The sequence below is a fragment of the Anopheles bellator genome, chromosome 1 (assembly GCF_943735745.2).
Source record: "Anopheles bellator chromosome 1, idAnoBellAS_SP24_06.2, whole genome shotgun sequence".
Classification (NCBI taxonomy): Eukaryota; Metazoa; Arthropoda; class Insecta; order Diptera; family Culicidae; genus Anopheles; species Anopheles bellator.
In genome coordinates this window covers 51,661,927-51,676,046 of record NC_071285.1, presented here as the reverse complement: position 1 = coordinate 51,676,046, position 14,120 = coordinate 51,661,927, and the positions used below count along the sequence as shown (strand labels likewise).

At 49.1% G+C, this 14,120-nt stretch overlaps 3 protein-coding genes across 4 annotated transcripts; 2 read left to right on the top strand and 1 right to left on the bottom strand.

Moving 5' to 3' along the window:
- The first annotated feature begins 42 nt into the window (after positions 1 to 42).
- LOC131205960 (vacuolar protein sorting-associated protein 26B-like) lies at positions 43 to 4,778 on the top strand. Of its 2 annotated transcripts, XM_058198283.1 has the most exons (8): positions 43 to 163; positions 359 to 730; positions 863 to 1,073; positions 1,695 to 1,860; positions 1,929 to 2,093; positions 2,171 to 2,277; positions 2,349 to 2,867; positions 2,928 to 4,778. In XM_058198283.1, exons 2-8 carry the CDS (start codon positions 728 to 730, stop codon positions 3,518 to 3,520), a joined length of 1,764 nt encoding a protein of 587 aa, XP_058054266.1. In that variant the 5' UTR covers positions 43 to 163; positions 359 to 727; the 3' UTR covers positions 3,521 to 4,778. The 2 variants fall into 2 exon arrangements, with proteins under 2 accessions (XP_058054266.1, XP_058054268.1); XM_058198285.1 differs by lacking the exon at positions 43 to 163 and having other exon boundaries at positions 336 to 730.
- Positions 4,779 to 5,004: 226 nt separating this feature from the next.
- Positions 5,005 to 5,597, top strand: LOC131205972 (uncharacterized). The gene is made up of 2 exons (XM_058198303.1): positions 5,005 to 5,268; positions 5,332 to 5,597. Exons 1-2 carry the CDS (start codon positions 5,118 to 5,120, stop codon positions 5,577 to 5,579), a joined length of 399 nt encoding a protein of 132 aa, XP_058054286.1. The 5' UTR covers positions 5,005 to 5,117; the 3' UTR covers positions 5,580 to 5,597.
- Positions 5,598 to 5,692: 95 nt separating this feature from the next.
- Positions 5,693 to 14,120, bottom strand: LOC131205969 (F-actin-capping protein subunit alpha). The gene is made up of 2 exons (XM_058198300.1): positions 13,053 to 14,120; positions 5,693 to 8,583 (listed from the first exon to the last, which is right to left on the bottom strand). The coding sequence occupies exons 1-2, from the start codon at positions 13,297 to 13,299 to the stop codon at positions 7,949 to 7,951; spliced, it is 882 nt and encodes a 293-aa protein (XP_058054283.1). The 5' UTR covers positions 13,300 to 14,120; the 3' UTR covers positions 5,693 to 7,948.

Below are 14,120 nucleotides of genomic sequence, written 5' to 3'. Positions count from 1 at the left end.
CAGTCAATTTGGCCTAAATGAAAAGAACGGAAAAAAGGAAAAAAATTAGTCACGAAACGGGGAATTATTCGCCTATCGGTGCAAAATTGGATCCCAAAAAGTGGTCCCTTTCACCCGGTCGGCACTGAAGTTGTTCTGGCGCGGTCGCATCCTTCCACTCGCGGTTTGTAGCGGTGCATTTTTCTTATATAATACACGGCAAACTTGCTGCCGAATCGGGGTCTCCGTCGAGTTATCGTTCTCCGTTACGGTTTTCCTTTTTTTCTGTTCTGCACCTTCGTGATTAAACTTTGTGGACGGTTGAACGCTAATCGTTTCCTTCGTACCTGTTTTAATCCGTGTGACTGCGATCGCTTAGGTCCCAGAAGCATCAGATCGAAAAAACTGCTTGGTGCGGAGTGTGTGAAGAGAACAGTGTCCGGTCCCCCTTTAGTGCTACATGCTCTCCATGGACCGGAAAATTGTGCAAAAGTGAAGTGCTGTATATTTGCAAAGGAATCCAATTCCCTCGTACATCATAGCGACCGGAGCGGAGACGTTCGCCACATGAACGGCTTCTTGCCAGGGGTGGATATCTGATATTTTGTGTCACCGTTGCCGTGCCACCACCACCTGCGGGCTCCACGGAGTTTGCAACCGTCCAACGGAACAGTCCACTGTAACAGCCACCGGGCAGACCAGCTCTAGCCGTTTACCGAAAGCGCACCGTTAGCAGCTTCCGTCAACCATGGTGAGCCCGCACACGCGTCCCTTTCCAATTGTTATTGATCGATCGATCGTTTGCCGCCCATCAGGCGCTTCGCCTGCTAGGATTGCTCATTTTCTTCTTTGCTTTCTATCCCGCGCTCGGCGACGTCACCAGAACTTCCTGCGCTTCGGCCAGTCCGCCGATATCGACATCATCTTCGATGGGTCCGAGCAGCGGCAGCAGGCCGAGATCAAAACAGAGGACGGCAAGAAGGACAAGTATCTGCTGTACTACGACGGCGAAACGGTCGGTGGCAAGGTGAACATTACGCTCAAGAAGCCGGGCAGCAAGCTGGAGCACCAGGGCATCAAAATCGAGCTTATCGGTAAGTGCGCGTGGAACGGGAACAAGCAAGATACGGTCCTTTTCCGGCCGGTCGTGGTCAATTGTTGCTGCACGCTGTTCGCGCGTGTGTGTGTTGGTGGCGCTCGAATTCACTTTGGTTAATTTAACGCCATGAGAAAGCAGTAGCGCCCGCTGTGTGCTCGTATGCGTTGTTGCTGCTGCTGCTGATTGTGGCTACCGCCCGCCGTGCGCCTCTTGTCGTGAAATTGGATATCCCCCCGTTTGGTGACCATCTGCTCCATTCTCGCCTCCCTCATTCCCCGCACGGGGCTAATGTTTGTACAAATATCGACGCAAAACGCAACACAGAGAAGGACACGTAAAAATGGTGGGCGAATTCTTATCATAATTTCTTTTTCGTGCCACGCCAGGCGTCGAGGTGGTTGGTTGTTGGCCTCGAGCAAATATTGTTTCATCATATTTTCTTTATCACCAATATCCGGCCGTGTTTACATTCCGCCCTTTCTGCAATCGTCATACTGAATGTTCTTTTTTTTATTAAATTAAGAGGCTTTCTTCTGGTGGTCGCTAGTTGATCTATCTAAATCCTGCTTCCCTTAAATGCTGACACAGTGTTTCCTTTCCTTACTGCAACCTTCAGGTCAGATTGAGCTTTACTACGATCGCGGTAACCATCACGACTTTCTCAGCCTCGTACGCGAGCTGGCCCGCCCGGGAGATCTCATCCAGAACACGTCCTATCCGTTTGAGTTCGCCAACGTTGAGAAACCTTTCGAAGTTTACGTGGGATCGAACGTACGATTACGGTAAGCATTTTATTCTGGGCTCTTTTGCTAAGATTGATTACTAAATCGACCCTCCATCTTTCACGCAGGTATTTTTTGCGTGTCACCATCGTGCGGCGCTTGAGTGATATCGTGCGCGAGGTTGACATTGCGGTGCACACACTCTCGAGCTACCCGGACACAAACATCCCGATTAAGATGGAGGTCGGTATCGAGGACTGCTTGCATATCGAGTTCGAGTACAACAAGAGCAAGTGAGTTTCGCGAAGAGCTTCTCCGTTCGCGGAGTTGAGTGAAACGATTGCTAAAACCCCGCGGTTTCCGTCGTTAGGTACCATCTGAAGGATGTAATCGTTGGTAAAATCTACTTTCTGTTGGTTCGCATCAAAATCAAACACATGGAAATTGCGATCATTAAGCGAGAGCAAACCGGTTCGGGTGGGTACACGCGATCTTCTTCGTTTTATCGATGATTTGATTGTGGTTCATCGTTCTCTACTCTATCGCAGGGCCCAACATGTACACGGAGAACGAGATTATCGCAAAGTACGAAATCATGGACGGGTCGCCGGTCAAAGGGGAGAGCATACCGATACGCGTGTTTCTCGCCGGGTACGATCTGACCGTCACGATGCGCGAGATTAACAAGAAGTTTTCGGTGCGCTACTTCCTCAACCTAGTACTAATTGACACCGAGGATCGGCGGTACTTCAAGCAGCAAGAAATCATACTGTGGCGCAAGGCTGAAAAGACGCGTAAATCGCTAACCCCGTCCCAGGCAGCAGCGATCGCCGCCGCACAGGGTGGCCAGTTGCTGCCGGGAGGCCAACTAGCGGTGACGACATCGAGCACCAATCCGCACATACCTCACCACCTTGTGGGGCAGGGCGTGAGCTCGCTTGGGGCGTCGCTCGCAGCCGCCGGTTCGGCATCCTCCGGTCTCGGTGGAGATGGCGATGAGGACGCGAAACGTGCGGACGATTCCAATCCAATCATGGGACTCTTTACGGAGGATAACTCACAAGCAGGTAAGCTGGTGTTCGGTAGAGTAGACCGTACAGCGAAATAATGTTCAATCTTTCTCGAAGATCTTCGACCGAAACCGACCGCCCGGCTGCGCAGTGATGAAATGCTCGACGCAGACAGCGAGCAGGACAGTTCGCGAGCGACCAACAACACTAGCAGCCTGAAACCCGGCGAGCTACCACTTCACGTCGAACCAGACGAAGAAGATACCTTGCCCCCGGCACGGGTGCCAACGTCGCAGCAGCAACAGCAGCAGCATCGGGAAGCGGGCGATGGAGCGGCATCGATTTCGCAAACGACCGACGAAGAAACGTCCTCACTGTTCGATGCGAACGATTTGAGTTTCACTGCGGCCAGCAATCCACCTCCGGTGCCGGTTCTGGTGACTGATCCGAACACGTCCTCCCCGACGGTCAGCAGCACGATGAAACCGGTAGACGACGCCACCGCCGAAGAACATGACACACCGGCGGAGAGCAGGGAAGATGGTGACTCACCAGCCGCAGTGCCATCCGCGCTGAGCCGGGCGGAAGTGACGAGCACTAGTAATGCTGAGGACGTATCCTCTTCCTCGCCACTACACACACGATCCTCACATGCACCCTCCTCGGGCGGGAAAAATGCGCCCTCACCCGCACAACCGCTGGCTGAGTAGAGTTGAGTGCTAGGTGAAGCCCCTAGCTCCGGAAACGCTTCAAAACCCGATCATCCGATGTCCGTGTAAACGACGGAACACGAGCCGAAGGCAGAGCAAAGCGTGTGTGGGCAGTAGTGTAAAAATATTCAAAATTTTGCATCCCTTTTCCTTAGCATTTTCTTTTTTGATTGTTGTAGGAAGAAACAACAATAGTTAAGACGACAGTTGCAACGCAAACGCACTTGTATGATGACTACGTTTAAGCAAGAGGCGAGACACTGAAGAAAGCGACGACGAGCGAAGAGCGTTGTGGAATGGAACAAAGTCTAATGGCACACGTATTTGTCACTAATCCCTCGCCCCATCAAAGCTTTCGATCAATCTATTTCAGATCAAAAGCTACACGACGACACACGCTCTTGCTGTTAGTTATGAGTGGTGCAGAACGATATTAAAACACACGGCAATACATAAAGGCAAAAGCATTAGCGCAACCCCGATTGATAGAGTTAACGCATCCATCAGGAGGAACGAGCGCCGCGAACAGGCGCAAAGCCCTCTAGTTGTTAGTAGAAACAAAAATGAATCATCTTCGTCACATTCACATCAAACCCTCTCAGAAAACCGACTCTTGAGATCATTTTTCTACTTTTGTTACGAATTTCTACGCCCCGGTTAAAACAAATATCCAAACATACGTGAACGCTCTCGGTCGAATTTGTGAGTCATTTCGTTCGGCTAAGATTAAAGTGTGTTAAAAAGGCAGACAAATTGAAAAGCTGCAAAGAAGAATGTTGGTGGAGCGCTGGACCCGCGGCGTAACACGGGTACGTTTATTAATGCAACTGTAATCTGTAGGTTAATTACTTTCCTTTAACGATCTTTGTTCGATCTTCCTGGTCACGAGCCCCGGATCCCATATCGGTAACTTACGCGCCTCTATTCCCTTCAGCCGCCGAACTGGCGAATATGTTGAAGAAACAGTTCTCGAAAACATTTAACACAGAAACAGCAGATTAGCAATAAGCGTGTTGCGCAAGGAGGGCAACGATTAACAGCAAAAACGAGTGAATAGTACAGTACATGTAACCATTTTTATTTCCGTTGCGTATGGGAGTTTAAGTAATGCTCGGCGAAATGCGGAAGCATGGAATAATCGCGTGGACAGTGCGGAAGAATTATGGCGCGCAATGTAAGGAGGAGAAGAGTAACAACAACAACAAATTATGAGAGGTATATATATATTGAGAATAAATATGCTATGTATATGAGAAAGGAACAAGCGGGCGTTAGGGACTTTTTTGAAGAAAGGCATTTCCAGTTGAGATGTTGTTTTGTACGTCTGTTGATGACAAATAGATTGTACTTTCAAGAAGGAAAATTCTTTTCATAAAGGCTCTCTCTTGAGCGGTAAAGGGTAATACAATAAAAGAACAAATTGGTAAATTTGAAAGAAATGAGGTGCAAGTATATTGACATACTATGTGCATTTTTCACTGGGCCCCTTAGTACAAAACGTAAACAAACCCAGATTGAAACGTCAAAGTTAGGCTACCGGTTCGCAAGCTCCTACGATTGTAATCCTTTTTTCCCATATTCTACCCGATTTCACGGCATGGTGTCACTGAAAACTCTCGGGAAAACGGCAATGTACATAGCCATCGGCGGCATTACGGCCGCCCTGGTAATGAAGGTGAAGCTGGAGGATAAAGTACGCAAGCAAACGTACTACAAGGACTCAATGAAGCTGTTGCGTTCCCATGCCGGTTAGTGGAATAACCCTGAACATCCTAAATTCGGCTTCATTACGATTTTTACACGATTCACAGGCGCCGTTCAGCTGCTCGGTGAACCGATCAAGGATTTGAGCTTCGATATCGGTGAGGAGAGCAAAAAATTCGGCGGAGGAAAGGTCGAAAGCTTTACGGTGCCGGTGAGGGGTCCGAAAACGAAAGGAAAGTACTATTTCTGGGCCGAGCTAGGATCCGACGAACGGTGGGTTATTAAACGGGCAGAGCTAGAACTACAAAACGAACCCAACCGAAGGTTACTGATAAAAGGAGAACGGGAAGCGTGAATCCCGTGCATGCCGCAATCGGTGTAGAATAAATAAATTTTCTTAGTCATTCCCCAAAAGGATGTTGGACAGTGTTTCTTTTTTATGAATTTTATTTAATTCTTATATCGCTTGTAATAATAATTCATTTCATACAGTTAATTCATATTGTTCCTTTCAGTTCTCTCCAAAGACTGCAAGGGCCGTTTTTTCTCGTCTTTTTCATTTCGACTTCCGTGCTCCTACTTTTTCGCCTCATTTGATTTCAAGTTTAGCACAGATGCACCATTTGTCTATGATTGCCGGTACGTGTTCCTGCCGACAGGTTGGCAATCTCCGCTTTGCTTGTCCCTTCGATCGGAAGCAGTATCTTATCGTTACATCGCATTCCGCGGGGCACCTGGGGTCCGTTTGTTTTCCCTTTGTCGTTCGTTGGGCTCGGTGCGTTCTTTCTCCCCCCAAGTGTCGAAATTCGAAGTTGCGCTGCGTTGCCATATTGAACGGCTCGCGTCAATCTCAATGTTAACCATTTTATACTAATCTACAAACGACGCACCACGTAGTAAAACGCTTTATCTATCCGTTCGGTTTGGCCTTCAGTTTTTTGCGAGTGAAACAAAATCATCATATAGCCAGCCAACGAGCACCCACAGGATCACCGCAAGGGACTAAATTCAACCAGAGAAGAAAAATGTCCTGGGGTAAAAGAAACGAAAAAAAAAAACAAAAATACTAAACTGATCGTCAGCGCCTTAATAAGCGCGATTGAATAAAAAAAAGTTGTCCATCGCTGGGATAATATACCCGAGACTGCACTTTTTTCGATTTTTTTTGCCCATCGGAGGTGACCATCGCTCACACTACTAAATGCATGCGACCTCGGTTTGCTGCCGCCTCTCAGTCCGGGTGGCGCTCCTGAATCGCCTTTTTGCGCGGAAAGTGTTAAATACAAGGTAAGGACCAAGAAGAAATCAAAAAGGACAATGAGCTAGAATGTGCGTGATTGATACGGAAGCGTATGGATGAGAGCTTTATGAGTGTCAAGGGTCAGTCCCCGGTGTCCCTTGCTGAAGGACGACCGCACAAACGAAAGGCAACTGTAGGGATGCTTGTAAGCATCCCCTCGTCCGCACGCCATCACCATCGTCGTTACTTTTCTCTTCAACTCTTTCTCTATCATTTATCAGCGCTTATCATAACGCAAAACCATAACAAACGGTGCTGGAGAGCGCGTCCGCCACATTGGCGATCTTTTCGCTGATGCTCGGATGATGTTCGTTTCTTAGCATTTACATAGTTCTGTAAACCGTACAGCATCACTGCAGCAGGCACACGCAGGCGGTTGCTTATATTTAAGTGCAAGACAGTGATCAATTTTTTAAAATAAACTATTGAGCGCATTAACGTCCATACTGCCTCTTGCCCACCGTTAAGCTAGTAGTAGTGCTGGTAGAGGTTACATTTGTTTACTACCTTCGCGTGCATCCCTGTCGGCTTCCTTGCAGCAGAGAGTGTTTTACATTTTCGCTACTATTTTGCTAATGATAAACCTTGATCGTGGGCAACCATAAACGATCGACTATTGTTCGTCGATGCAACCACCGATTTCTTATTTTTCTGCACATCGCGGCATCTTTCGCCTTATTGACCTTTCCCTAACCCATACTCAGCCATTGATTTGCTTGCTATAAATGGTATAGGAGACGCATGACGAAGGAGCAAAAAATTTTAACCACGAACCCGAAAATGGCCAAAGAATAAAGCGGTTGTTGCGGGAGTAACAGGTTTAGGAAGCGTTCCTTATGATGAGAGCCTTTTTGACAATGGTTGTGTTGAAGATGGTTTATTGTATGCATCGTTTCGGGTTCCAAGCGCAATCGGCTGCCTCTAGTCCTAACTCTGTGGCCTCCTTACCGACCATCGAAACACGTCACATTTCTGATTGTAAATAAATGTACCTTAAAGCGAAATAATTAAAATCGAAAAACACCGATCGAGCAACGAAAGACACAAAAAGCAAAAGACAAACCCTTGACTGCCGAGCATAAATTTACGGTCCGTCCCCTAACGATGCGATCTTGTGGCTGTGATTTGAATGAAGTTAAGCTTCACTGTCCATGTTTCTCGCTTCTATATTTTGTATTTCTCTCTCTCTCCTTCCGGTGGCTCTCAAGTTCCGCCTGGCTCCTGTACGTGCCGAGTTCTGGGTTTTTTCTTCTTCATAAAAAAATGAAACAAAACAAAATTAAAGAATTTCTTCTTCCGCGCTGATCACTTCTACAAATTACGCACCGCTTTGATCGGCAACTTCGTGCCACGCGACTCTTTTCCCCCCGCATATTTCCCGGATCTTTCTCCCATCGATCGTACATCTCGATCTCGATCTTCTTCTACTGCGTCTTCAACTCCTTACCGATGCTATAGGACACTATCTTACTCCAGTCAATTTTCGTCCGTGTGACGGGCAGCTGCCGTCGCAGTGCCTTGAACGTTGTGTCGGACATCGTCTGATAGTTTTCCGATATTGCGGTCTGGTAGTCGTGCTCGCTCTCCTCGATCACCCGTATGATTTCCTTCGCCGTGTTCGCCTCATTCGTGATCGGCACCATCTCACGGAAGTCCTTCGACGATACCAGCTGCACGTTGCCGTCCTCGTAGTAGTGGACCTGCAGTTTGAGCGATCCCTTCAGCTCGGCGGAACCGCCGCCACCGCCACCGCTACCGGCAGGGAAGGTGATCGCCCACACCGAACGCCACCGGCCGTTCCAGAAGTTTTTCGGCTGAAACTGGTGGTCCTCGATGCAAACGTTCAGCGTGATCTGTCCGTTGACCGTCCGGCCGTACACCGAGCAGGAACCGTTGCGGTAGTGATTGGCGCAGTACGTGAGCGTTTCGATGTCCAGCATCGCGCGCCACTGCTCCGACGGGTGATCACCGTCGTGGTTCTGCAGGTCCGACGCTTCCTTCCGCAGGTGATCGAACTTGAAGCTTTGCTTCGTCCGTGGATCGTAGTAACGGCCACCACCTGAAAAGAAAGAAAAGGACACGAATGTTGTATTGGTTGGCGAAACAATAACTTCAAGCTTCGTACTAGAAAAAAAGACACGATCGTGCCTGGTGCAATGGGTCGTTGGTAAACCAACATTAAACAAATTCAGGCCGTTCACCGGAGACCCCGTTTTCTTTGTCTTTCGAGGTGAATCACACAATCTTGCGACCTGCGAGCTGTCTCTTGTCAGAATCATTGTGTCCTCCCCAATTCATTGTTCCTATCATAGCACGGTTGTTGACACACAATTGTCGCGATCATCAACCGTGCACTCTGCTTCTATTGCCCTGAATTTTCTCGAAATGCTTGTGTTTCGCTGCGGGGAACCATTTGCTGCTGTCAGGCTCATCGCCAGCATTACTAATTCTCTATGGAAGCATTACTATCGGCTGTTTGCGTGGTATCTCCACAGGACATCGACCTCCAGGCGCACTTCAAGAGGGAAGCTTAAGCACCTCACAAATCGGATAATCACCATACGGCCCCCGTCGGCTGGGCCTTAATTCGTTTACGACAAACCGAGGGGCGATATTCGCATAAACGAGACGCAAGATGACACCCTTAAAACAGGCTGCGTTTCTAAATAAGCAGCATAAACAAGCTGATAAAGTAATGAAAATAATCAATCAACAACTCAGTCCAAAAGATTATCGTACTTTCATTAGCCGGACTTACGAAACTAGAAACAGAATCGGAATGAAGCAACCGCTTCCACTTAACGTCGAAATCATGCATGTCTATTGATTTTTCGACCACCTCACAGCGGGAGCGAACTGATGGAATACGATTCGCACCTCCGGCCGCATGCATGAGCGAACCATGTTCTGTTTCTGCTTTCCGTGTTCTTTATGATAGTCTATATTAAGCGATGCTCTGCCTTTGCGAAGTGAGATTAAATTAGATACACCCATCGATCCATCGATGGGCCGCAACGAGCTGCGTAGAGAAAGATTACGGTGATCGGAGTGATGTGATGGATTGATTGATAGATAAACCTATCTTCCATTCCTAATCAAACGAGAAACAACGCTTCAGTCAAGCTTCACCACGAGCGGCATATGAAATAAATACGGCCGCCGCGCGAGAAGGAATTGTTTGCTGTTGTTCCATCATTAGAGTAATCTACTATTTATTGAACACACACGTGTGCGTGAAACGGTAAGCGCGCTGATCATCTCCGGTTCTCTTTGGCCTGTGGGGGGCCATACAAATGCTGTTGCTGCTGCCGCTGTTTTTAGCGGTTCGGTTCGGCACGGTGGAGGTGTGCCGAGCTTTGGATTTTAATTACAATCGCAATCACGCACCCGTGGCGTAGAGCATATATGGCCGTTGCGTAACCGAAACCGGCCTGAATTTGAAACCAATCGAATGTGATGCTCCGGATTTATTGCGTTGTTACAATCCGATTGATCGGTGACCCACACAGCAGCAGCGGCAGCAGAGCTGTGAAGGTCTTCAATCGATGCAGCAGTTTTCACTCAGCGGATGATAGTAGAAATGTCTGTTTTAAACATTTCAGTAGTCACCAGAATTAGCTGGTCACCTTTTGACCTAGCGCACCTGGCACGGTTGATCCGAGCGAACCGAATAAAATCGCGATCGTTACCAAATAAGTCACCCCACTGCGCAGAGAGATGCCGCACCAAGGCGCACAAACCTTGCACACCTCTGCGTGTGCCTTCGCGGTCTCTTGTCCGGCGACTTCTTTCGCCTTTTATGGTGCTGCCGTTGTGCGTTGTGGGGTTCAAGTAGTACACGACACCAACTGATAAGCCAAAGCCATTCCACTCACTTGAACGACCGGCGAAGTCCCATACCTTTTGTACGGGGAGTTTTATAATGATGGCCTCGTAACCACCAACGGTCGACCACCGAAACCCACGCTAAAGTTTCGACATTTTCCACCGAAAAACCACTCGCACGTGTCCACCGCTGGACCGGGGAGAAAAGGCGACCGTGGGCGCCGGTGGAAAATTCCAATTTTTGAACGCCGTGGCTTCCAATTTGATGCCCGGTGGAGATGAAGACAAACAGTTCATGTCGCCGCCCCACCGGTTACAACCGGCCACGGAGGCGGGCGAAATTAAAAGTTTGCAGTTTCCACAGTAGGGCGGTGGCGGGTGCCAGGCGGTGACCGGTGGCTTCGGATTGTTTTTTTGATACAAAACTACATTCCGACGCAGTTTTACACGCTCGAATTGTGTTATGCGCGGAGAGATGTTTCGCTATCGCTCCCCATTTGATCAAACCCTACACAAGAAATCCGTGGGCAACAATAAAGCCCCTATTTCACCGCACAATGGGTGGCACAGAGGCAAAGGCAAGAAAGATAGGCATTTCGACGAGACGCGAATCTATTTCGGCGGAAAATGGGGGTGGTGACCACCATCAGCGTTTGAAAGTGAAAGCTACCCACCACCGACCGACCGACCGGGGGAGAGACAAGTTGATGGCCTACACAACCCAGCCCGCGCGAGAGGAATGATCGCGGCAAAGTGCCAACAAAACGTGGTCCCCTAGATGGCGCCGGAAGAAGATTAGACGGTCGTCATGCGACAGGCGGAACCAATACCTGCCAGCCGCAAGTTCGAGACGTTGGGCCTTTGGGCGTTGTCGTCCAGCACGAGACCGGTTTCGGTCGAACGGCGTGCGGGTTTTCTTATCAAACGCTCGTTCTACAGTTACCATACAAGCGCCCTGTGTGTCTTATCTGACCTGCAGTCTGGGGCCAGTCAGGCTTTCCCGAACTGAAACCGATAGCTGCCCCGAGAGCCGAAAGTCCACCCTAAGCCGCTCTTCCCCGCGGCAAGTGTGCGATGTGGTCCAAACAGAAACCAAAAGATTGCTCGACTTTACAACAATGCGAAATTCCGCAGCCAAAAGATGAGCGACTGATCGGTGATTGGTGCTTGGACGCAATACGCGGCCGGAACTGGATTGTGGTACGATTGGAGAAATTGTGCCACGGGCCGAGAGAAGCATGAGCTCATTCCAAACGCCAACCAGGCGCAGGTGTTACGCGAGAGTATAATTCACACATTCCCGGAGACAGCCTCAAACGTAAAAAACAATCGAAGAAGATAAAGCGGCCAGGGTGTGTGATGGGAGGGGAGGATGTTGCGCCACGCCGTTTTGTTGTCCATTAATTTACACCCTCGATTGCTTATCGTTGCTCTTGTGTGTTGCCGCTACCGATGCCGACTGTTGAATCCAGGATCGGTACAAGAACCATGTTCGGTTTGTACGGTAGGCTACAATAAAGTAGAATAAATACTAATGTCTTATGTTTTAGTCGTTTGGTTACCGTCTAAACTGCAATGCGTTGATAATCAATGCAATTAATGGGATGCGATCATTCCAATAGCCACTTGTGTTGGCTGTGCCCAGTTGAAGGTCAGCGAACAGCGAGCGTACATTGACAAGCAATTACAATTGATTGATCGATTGCCACAATATTGGTGCTCTGAGAATTGTCCCAAACAGGTCACGCATGACAATAGATACATGAGAAACTCAATTGTGTAGTGCCAACCGCGTTGTTGAACATTAAGTATTATGCAATGCTAAAAAAAGAATTCAATTGCATACGACCTTTAGCCTTGTCATTTTGCTTTCAACAATTTATCAATTCTTTTCGCATCGAACTTATTATTTACCAGCAACAAACGACCAGCGGAATGTTAGTAGAGGTTTGGTATTGCTATCTAATCAGTTAGTCAGTGAGCCCTTTTGCACACCTCTTATCAGTTGCTGAGCTTCAAGCGAGCCACGATAAATAGAATCTGGCTGCAACTGATTTACACCTAGTGCGTAGTGTGTATCAACCGGCTTTCGATCATCATCCCGCCAAAATCGGAAGGGCCGGGCGATATTTCACACAGTTCGCCAATTGGGACAGCTAATCGCATGACATTTCCTTCTACATCCTTTTTCAGGCGGTGACCTCAAATCGCAACATTTCCCCCGCCGATGGTGCCACATGATAACAGATATTCGTGCCGCAGAAGGAAGCCGCATGGGTGACGCGCGTTTTAGCTCCGATCGAAAATAAGTTACGCGGACCTCCGCGTTTCGATGCTACGTTGCCCCGTACTCCTGAGGCTAGTAGTGGCCACCATGGTGACTATTGGTCGGTACGCCCTGCGGTGAATAAGGAGTTCCTTCCTTTCTTCCTTCGCACCCTTACTACCCTTTTTATCGGAAATGGCAAAAGGAGGCGCAGCTGCAAGGAGGCGCAGAGCGAACGGAGGGTGCAAGAAAGATTTCTAAAAATACGCAACCTACGTCGTCCGCGCGCCGCGTTTCGTTTTCGTTCCGAAACTATTCATGGCGACCCCCTTTCTCTGTCATCCCGCTATCGGCGTTTAATCGGTCAAACACAGCGCCGTACGCCGTAAAGGTAACCTCGAAAGAAACTTCCTTGAACCCGCTGCCATGTACATTACCTAGATCGTTGTGTTCTGAGATCAGCACCGCGATTTCCGAGTTCTCAAGAATGACCGGAGTGAGCTGATCCTTGTTGTACTGGGCGCAGGCGGCACTGGCTCCTTCCTTGAGCAGCCGATCGTCGTTCAGCAGCTCGCGAACATCGTTGAACACCTCGTTGAACTCGCCGGGCGGTGCGTGCATCAGGAAGTCGGACGCGATCCGGATTTTATCCTGATCGCTTATCACATCATCCACGTCTGCCATTGTGTTTGCGCTGGTTTACTGCTCGCTTCCTGTCCGTGTTTGTGTACGCGCACCGGATTTTCCGGGATGACCGCAACCACCGTCTTCTTGGTTGTGCTCGCTTCTGCTGCACTGCAGGAAGAAGGAATCCGTGTGCGCGTGTGTGTGTGTCGCCTCACGGAAGTGGTGGCCGCATTTATCACTTGTGCTCTCTGGGTGGCCCACTAAGGAAACACTAAATTTCGATGCGTTCTCGCGAACAGCGCATCAATCAGCACGGACGATGGAAATTGGCCACTACGCAAACGAAGGCGACGACGTTTTGACACTTGTATCGCAGCCTACTGCTTCTTCTTGCTCACCGCTCACGATGACGTATTGCTCGCTTCTGCCCGCTTTCTCTCTCTCGCTCGCTCGCTTGGGGAAGCGAACATTCACAGCGCACGCTTCTCGCTCTCGCCCAGTCACGTTCTAGTACTGCACACTCTCTGCTGGGCGAGCCGCGACGATGAGTAATAATTTCTTCTGCTGCTTCTTTTGGAAGAATTCGAAAGAATGTATAAACGCTCGATTTCCGGCAGCTTCTCTACTAGAACAATGCGACAAATGCGAACAATGGCGATGGTTCCTAGAACAGGCAACGACTAGCGCGTCGGGCGTCGGAATAGAAAGGCGACAAAAGCAAATCACTACCACGACCGCAGCAACTTCCGCACCTCCGCAGGGTTTGCCCTTTTACACACAGTCTTTACGAACGGGTTTCAACCGAAATGCAAGCCCTGAACACGCGCCGTCTTGAATAGGTAGCACAAGCCTTTAGCAGCGCGAACAACCGAAACCTC

What these genes read in the sequence shown, in the direction of transcription:
- LOC131205960 (XM_058198283.1), top strand. An exon ending in CATCAAAATCGAGCTTATCG is followed by an intron (nt 1,074 to 1,694) that starts GTAAGTGCGCGT and finishes TGCAACCTTCAG; the next exon opens with GTCAGATTGAGCTTTACTAC. An exon ending in GGATCGAACGTACGATTACG is followed by an intron (nt 1,861 to 1,928) that starts GTAAGCATTTTA and finishes TCTTTCACGCAG; the next exon opens with GTATTTTTTGCGTGTCACCA.
- LOC131205972 (XM_058198303.1), top strand. Translation starts at nt 5,118, where the DNA reads ATGGTGTCACTGAAAACTCTCGGGAAAACGGCAATGTACATAGCCATC. An exon ending in GCTGTTGCGTTCCCATGCCG is followed by an intron (nt 5,269 to 5,331) that starts GTTAGTGGAATA and finishes CACGATTCACAG; the next exon opens with GCGCCGTTCAGCTGCTCGGT.
- LOC131205969 (XM_058198300.1), bottom strand. Translation starts at nt 13,299, where the DNA reads ATGGCAGACGTGGATGATGTGATAAGCGATCAGGATAAAATCCGGATC. An exon ending in CTCAGAACACAACGATCTAG is followed by an intron (nt 8,584 to 13,052) that starts GTAATGTACATG and finishes CTTTCTTTTCAG; the next exon opens with GTGGTGGCCGTTACTACGAT.